General features: G+C 40.5%; 1 protein-coding gene across 3 annotated transcripts in view; it reads right to left on the bottom strand.

Annotated features, from left to right (window-relative positions):
* The window catches only part of CRTAC1 (cartilage acidic protein 1), a 416,360-nt gene that overhangs the window by 85,139 nt on the left and 323,933 nt on the right, over window positions 1–7,288 (bottom strand). For all 3 annotated transcript variants that reach the window (XM_018563297.1, XM_018563372.1, XM_018563447.1), the window contains exon 7: window positions 6,728–6,873. In XM_018563297.1, the coding sequence (XP_018418799.1) occupies window positions 6,728–6,873 (146 nt within the window). The remainder of the gene's footprint in view (window positions 1–6,727; window positions 6,874–7,288) is intronic.

A 7,288-nucleotide genomic window follows, 5' to 3' on the forward strand; every position in this document is an offset into this window, starting at 1 on the left:
ATATTATTGAACAAAAATTATGAACCGACAAAGTTCTAGAGATACCACAAAGTGTTAGAGACCATAGACATGTATGCATGAAGAAAAACCAAGAGTCTGCGGTCCAAGGATATCCAAGAAGACCCTTTAAAGATCCAAGGTCATTTCAAAGGCGACTTGTACAGTTGACGCTGAAAGGCTTGGGGTAGTTCAGTGAAGATCAGTGGCTGCTATGTAGAAGTCAGAACCAGTGACGTGTGGTACCTTTGGTGCTGGGCGAGGCATTCCCCAACCCCACCCCCAGCCCACCAAAGCTCCGTCTCAGCATGGCAAAGCCTTGCCCCCCCAACCCTGTCACCAAGCTAGTGTGAAGGAGGGAGGAGGAAGGGAGGAGACAGGGAGGAGCTTCCCTGTTCCTCACTTGCTCGTCACTGGTGAGGCATCGAGATCAATGTCCTCAGTGGTTTTTTTTCTTAATTTTTTTGATTGGACAGCTTGGACCAATGGCACTTTACCATTGGTCCAAGCCATCCACAGAGCTCAAGCTTCTAACATAGAGTAGAGGCTGTTGCAGCTCTTCCCTCACTAGTTACCAGTGGGGAAGCCTGCTGCTGTGTAACCTAACTAGCTGTCAAAAGCCAGATGCAGCGTCACCTGTATTTAACAGGCAGCACTCCGTCCATGACAGGTTACACAGCGGGGAGGCTTACCCTGCTGTGTAACCTGTTATAAGCCGGTCTGAATGGAGAAAAAGCTGCCAGCCTCAGACTTGAATATAACAGCTTTTCCTCCATAATACTAGGTGAGGCATTGCCTCACATGCCTCCCCTGACCGCACGTCCCTGGTCAGAACACACTGGCAATCTTGACAGTGGGAGTGCCTTGAAAGTAACTATTTTGGGAAACAGTTCAATTGGTGGGTCTAGTTCCACTTTAACTGGCATCCGGAGTGATCACACCACCGTAGTGAAGGAGATTAAACCATATGCGTACGTATTCTGCATAAAAATATCAAATGTATTATGTTCTAACGAAAACAAAATGCACAGACTGGGCCAGTACAGTAACAAATAAACCATAGCAGGATCCATTCATTATATAGGAGGTTGTGTTACAGTCAGCAGCACAATCCACAGGTGTACTGTTCTGCCCACCCAAGCGCAGAGCTTCTGTAATCTATACAGAAATCTTCCCTGTCCATCTCTGTCATTAGTTCCAGTGATATCTTGGCTCCAAGCGCTGAAGATCAGTGGAAGACAAAGAAACTTCTGATGAGAAGTACAAGTTACATTGTGTGAGACAACTAAAGAAACTGTTCAACAAACTTCCTGTCACCAATTTTACTTTATTGAAAGCGTCTTTTCCTCAGCTGCAAATTATACCTCATTGCAGTGGTGCACCAAACAAGTTGGCGTTTCTGCTGGAATTATTTGTTCACACTTTTAATACTTGCGATCTGAGCAATAATATCAACTCCTTTACTCGGAACACACTCTCGAAGAATTGTGAGTGATTGCCGATTCCTGCAAATTAGAGTCTTTGTTGTTTAACACTGTCGGGGCGGGCTTCACAGTCTTAGCTGAAAGAATATATTTTCAGTATATACTTACAAATTGCATCGGCTTCTGGAGTGTATTTAAGTACGGATAATTTATTTTGCGCCTGTAAACCTGAGAATTATACCAATTTCAATTTTCCTACACTGTGCTCAGAAGTGTCTTAATTTGCACCTTTATGAGATACATATGGAGTCTGCAAGATCAGGATATATATATATATATATATCTAGATATCTATATAGATCTACACTGTATATAGATATCTAGATAAATATATATATATATATATATACACACATACTATTTCTCCCTATGTGTACTTGATGCCAAATTCTTTTATGAAATACAGGTTTCAGCTTTTTGCAGCAGTGTGAACATTAAAATGTGAAATCTCTGCCTTCCAGTTCATGTGAAATTGGTAATTGTGGAAAGAAGAGACCATTATACTTCTTGGAAGGGTATTAGGTCTTCAGATTAGAAAAAAAGGAAAAACTGTAGTGTTTTCATTTGCTCTTCAAGAAGAACTCCAATTTTTTCACATTAATCCTTACAGTGGGGCTTCTTCTGCACTGCAAGGGTTAAGTGCTTGTTTTGGTCTATGGGCTAATCAAAGAAGATACACCTGATCCTCTGTGTTACAGCAGTCAACGCTCATTTCTTTTTCCCTTCGCTCTGGCTGTAGTATGTCCCTCCGCGTCCTCACGTACATTTAGTAATGTACCTGCAGTAGATGTGATGACATCAGGGGTCCTTAGACTGCCAGAGCCCAGTGGAGAATAGGCTGTGGGGACCAGTCTAGCAGTCACGAAGGACTGAGAATCAGGTGAGTATATTTTCTTTATTTTTGCCCTTGGACCAAAACAGGTACTTGCAGTGTGGGAGTAGCCCCTACTGCAGAGAAAAACCCTGGAGTTATTTGTTAAGGAATACCTTTATTGAATGATCTATGTAGGCTGCCAATGCTGACCTCCTTTGGAATATGGTAGTCCCTTGGCTGTCTCTGACTCAGTTACTGACCAAGTATGACGCAAAAAAAGTCAAATTCAAACAGCTGATCTCCATTCTTGGTCCAGCTCAGTTTTTCAGAAAGTTCTGAAGCCACTGGATTAGCACAACCAACAAAATAGCATTGTTAGAAGAGGAAACAATTGCTCTTGTCACCTTCAAAAGTAGTCCTCTTATGAAGCGACACATTTTTCTAGACAACAGTGCCACTGCTGGAAACATTCCTGGAATTCTTTTTCCAGAATGCTGCGCAGTATCTTTGTCGCAGAGCGCTAAATGTCATCAAATCTGTGTTCTTTAAGGCATTTTCTAAATTTCGGAAACAGCTAAAATCCGCAGGGTCCCAAGTCAGTGGAAAAAGGTGGTTGGTCAAGTTTCGGAATGGATTTCTGCGCCAGGAACTCGTGAATGATTAACGCATCATGTATAGGAGCATTGTCGTGGTGGAGAATCCATTTGTCAGGCCAGAGTTTTGGTACTTTCCTCCGAAACAGATTCCCGTAACCTTTTCGGAAATTCCAAGTAACAATTTTGTTTGTGTTTTTGGCTGCACACTTATTGCGTCATCATGGACATCTTCCCGTCCCTCCTTAAACTGCCTATGACATTCAGAAACACCTGATTTCTTTATGAAATATTCACCATAAGTCTGTTGTAACAGAGCTAAAGTTTTGCTCGCACTTTTGCCAATTTCCACGCAACATTTGATCTTAATCCGCTGCTCCAGATTCTTGTCACTTATTTACCACCAACAGCGCAACGCACACACGTTATTTCTTCTACTACTCCGTAAGGACTGAGTCAACTGGTCTGCGGCCCAGGGAAGTTAGAACATGTCAGAACACGCTTGAGTGCAATTAGCTGTGTGATTCACCACCATACTGATACGACTTGGCCATTCCTGGAATTAAATTGTCACATCTCGAAAGATAAATATTGGTACTCATACTCGATAGCGAAAAACTGGTACTGGTGCATGCCTATTGTTTACCTTTTGTTGCAACAGGATAGAAAAAAAGCAGCATAGAATCAATGCATCCATTATCTACAGTACATATAAATCCATTCAGCCATAAAACATTTAAAGTAAAGAACAAAGGAAGCAGGAGTCCCAAGTATATGCATCCCATCTTGCAACTGCCTCTGGAAGTCATGCCAGTGGCTGTCAGAGTCTTGCATTGAATATATGGTGGGAAACACAGTGAGGTATGTAGTTCCTGCAAGTGGTAGTAAGCTAACAACCCCAGACAGAGCATTCAGTAGCAGCAGCACATAACTTGAAGTCCCGCCATGCCACCCAACACCTTACAGCAAATGAATTACTATTCGCTGCCTTTCCTTTGGCTTGTAGACATTGGGGAAGGCACGTTGAGTGCCATGGTGCCGAGTTGTAGCTGAAATGAAGGCCATGTTGAATATGGATGTGGGGGGCACTTGAGCAAACCAAAGGTGGAGTAATAACAAAGGTTCTTTTTGGTGCCAATCTAATGCCGTAATGTCAGCCATGAAAACTATGTAAAACGTTCACTTTAAGTTAAAGTCCTGCTGCAAAAATCAATAAACCTGAAGTACTATGATAAATCCCTTTTAATATTCCAAAAATAGAACATTGCCTTTATCTTAATTTCACATGTTTTCCCTTCCGAAGAGCTCACTTTTTTTTACTCAACACATCTTACAATGGTTTTGCATAAGAAAGAACCCTGCACTGTAAATCAGTAAAACAAAAAAGGGAGGAGGGGGGGCCAGCAATGATTCTTTTAATACATCTCCAGGCGCTGAATCCTCTGTGATCTTTGTTTACTAAAATAAGCTAACTATAATTGGGAGCGTTTCACTTGTGAATATAAAAGCGCTTTATTTCCAGGAAAATTTCAGAGATGTGCAGAAGGGTGAACGTAACCAGCACAAAGCAAGGGATTGCTCAAACTTATAAATGATTATTAATTCAACAGGCTGCAAATCGGCTTTATGATGGCTTATTGTGATAACTAGGACATACATAATTATTCCTGATTTTATGCAGCACGCGCCATATCTGCGGGGCTCTATATCAGAAACACATACATGTCATGAGTGAAATAGTCCCCAGGCTTTAACAAAGAAACACATAGCTCAGGCCCAAAGGGTGAGGAATGTTTTGTTTCAGGACGGATTAAATACAGGGTGCGGGCCAAATGCTTATACCATAATGTATGTGCATATCATAAAAGGTTTTTTTTTAAATTTCTTTACAGGAAATTTATTTTTACAGAAAATAAAACAGTTACAGTACAATAGCAACAAAACAATAATTCAGCACGAATAATAACATACGGTTTCCATTTTTTCATTCTTAGTCAGATTTGTTTCAAATATATAATATAGAGAATAAATGAACGGTGGTGGCAACACATGAGCGTTAAATGCCCAATGTTGTTTGTTTACATTCGTCGCTTTAAGCAGCCCATAAAAAATCCACAATGCACAAACATACATTCACCTTTTTTAATGCAGTGCACCACAACACACAGAGGTTCACATCTGCGCTTTGTTTTGCTCTTCAACACAAGTGTGTTATAGCAAATTGTCTAGGTCAGGGGTAGAGAAACTCAGGCCACCGGGTTAAGGGGGAAACTATCTAGAGCAGGAGTAGGCAAACTTTGTCCCTCCAGCTGTGGTGCTACTACAAATCCCATTAGTCATTGGAAGACTCTGACAGTCACAGGCATGACTTCCAGAGGCAGATGCAAGATGGGATTGTAGCTTCACCACAGCTGGGGGGCCAAAGTGTGACTACTACTGATCTAGATTTTTTTCATCTCAACTTGGTGACCACGTCTTTTGCGAAATTCACTGTCTCTGTCAACCATTGTCTCTTCACTCAAAGCACTTGTGATCATGTGCCAGTTAAAGTGAACCTGTCCACCAAAGTGCATATACTACCATAAATGATGGGCACTTTGTGGTGCCGGAGTGCTAGTCTTCAAATCCATTGCTTTGTGTCTGGGGAAGACTTGGGTACTAGGCCCAGGTTGTATACAGTTTACACAATTGAGTGTAACTAAGATTAAGCCTAATCTCATACATGGAAAATACAGGAAAAGATTAAAGCCTATCTAAACCCAAACCATTTTTCTAATATTGCAGTTTACCAATACATATGATGTCCAAGGGTGGCTCCATTGCTCCTTCATAGAGTAGAATAGAATCAAGTGGAGCCACCCTAAGACAGGAAGTGTGTTATTGACTGGATCACCAGGTGAAAATTAGGGAAAAAAGACTAAACAAAACTAATGCAGCCCCCACATTTAGGAATCGGTAAGGGTTTTGGGGTTTAGATACTCTTTAAGGCCATTTTGTGACCATTTTAAAGGGTCATCATGCTGCTAACAAGATCAAGAAGTAGATTGATTAGCTTCTGAACACCATTATGGCCACCACCACAGTCTAGTTATACATGATTGCCCTCATGCCCCCTGCGTCGTATGGCTACAACATAATAGTTTGGTTTTAGTTTACATATGGAAAGCTAGGAAAAGAACAAATATATGAAAATGATAGAGATTTTATCACATTTATTAATATAAAAATGGTGTTTCACAAATACACCAGCTAGCTCTTACTTGGTGAGATTTTTGCTGTTGCTTTTGTGCAATCATGTAATGGAGGTATAGTTTCTGACAATGTTACATTCTTATCAGCTGACACATCATGTCAATTTCTCCACTTTCATGGTTTAATAAGGCCAAGACTATTAGATCATTAGTTGGTTTTAATTATTTAGAGATCCAGTCCCATACCCTCATCATTAGGTTCTTATACTACCAAGGGGTATGGATCACCCCAGTTAAGGACCCCTAAGTTATATTGATAGTAAGTAGCCAAGAAGTAGTCTACCTGCCTGCTGAGATCAGAGGTGGAGGTGTTGCCCATAACAATCAATCAAAGCTTTGTTTATATTGTCCAACCTGGACTATTAGAATGAAAGTTGAACTTTGTTGGTCTCAAAGTGCAGCGGCTCCTTGTTCTAATTATTATTTTTTCTTGTTAAATAAATCATACACAATCTTTTGCTAAGTCATTCACATAAAAATTAGCCTAGCCACTGTCAGAAACGTTGGTTAATCAATACTTTGCAACATCAACATGTCAATCCACCATATTTTGGCAAAGGCAAATATGCTTTATGAAAGAGTTCTTACCCGGAAACGGACTTTCCCATTTGTGCTCGTCTGCAAGAACAGGCGGTGAGGTCCATTCCAGTTTCCATACACAATATCTACCTTTCCATCCCTATTAAAGTCTGCTAATGCAACACCACGACCATGCTGATAGGTGTCATCCACCCCTGAGAGAAAACATAATTCAAACACAAAAAGGTGTCACAAAGTGTATTGGTTAATACAAAATAGAGCGGCAAGGCAGTTTTATTTTACAATTTCTGCAGAATTACTGAATGCTTTTATTCTTTTCATCAGGATGAGAAAACATTGTGTTAGTTACAGTTGCTGTAAGAGATATGCTTTGAGATAAGCAAGAACTATGCTACAAAAAGTTTGTACCTTAAACAACCATATACAGTAACTCGTATAATTTTAAGTAAAACTACAAATATCTGCTGTATATATAAAAACAGTCTCAGAGATAGCCACGACACTCTGTAAGGTAAATGCCCCGGTGCACATCCACAAAAATATCCATACAAATCCAAAATAGATGGACTGAGCTCCGTTGGCAATAAAGTGCTAATGCAATGACTTACC

Source organism: Nanorana parkeri, unplaced genomic scaffold (assembly GCF_000935625.1).
Source record: "Nanorana parkeri isolate BGI_ZX_2015 unplaced genomic scaffold, ASM93562v1 scaffold2, whole genome shotgun sequence".
NCBI lineage: Eukaryota > Metazoa > Chordata > Amphibia > Anura > Dicroglossidae > Nanorana > Nanorana parkeri.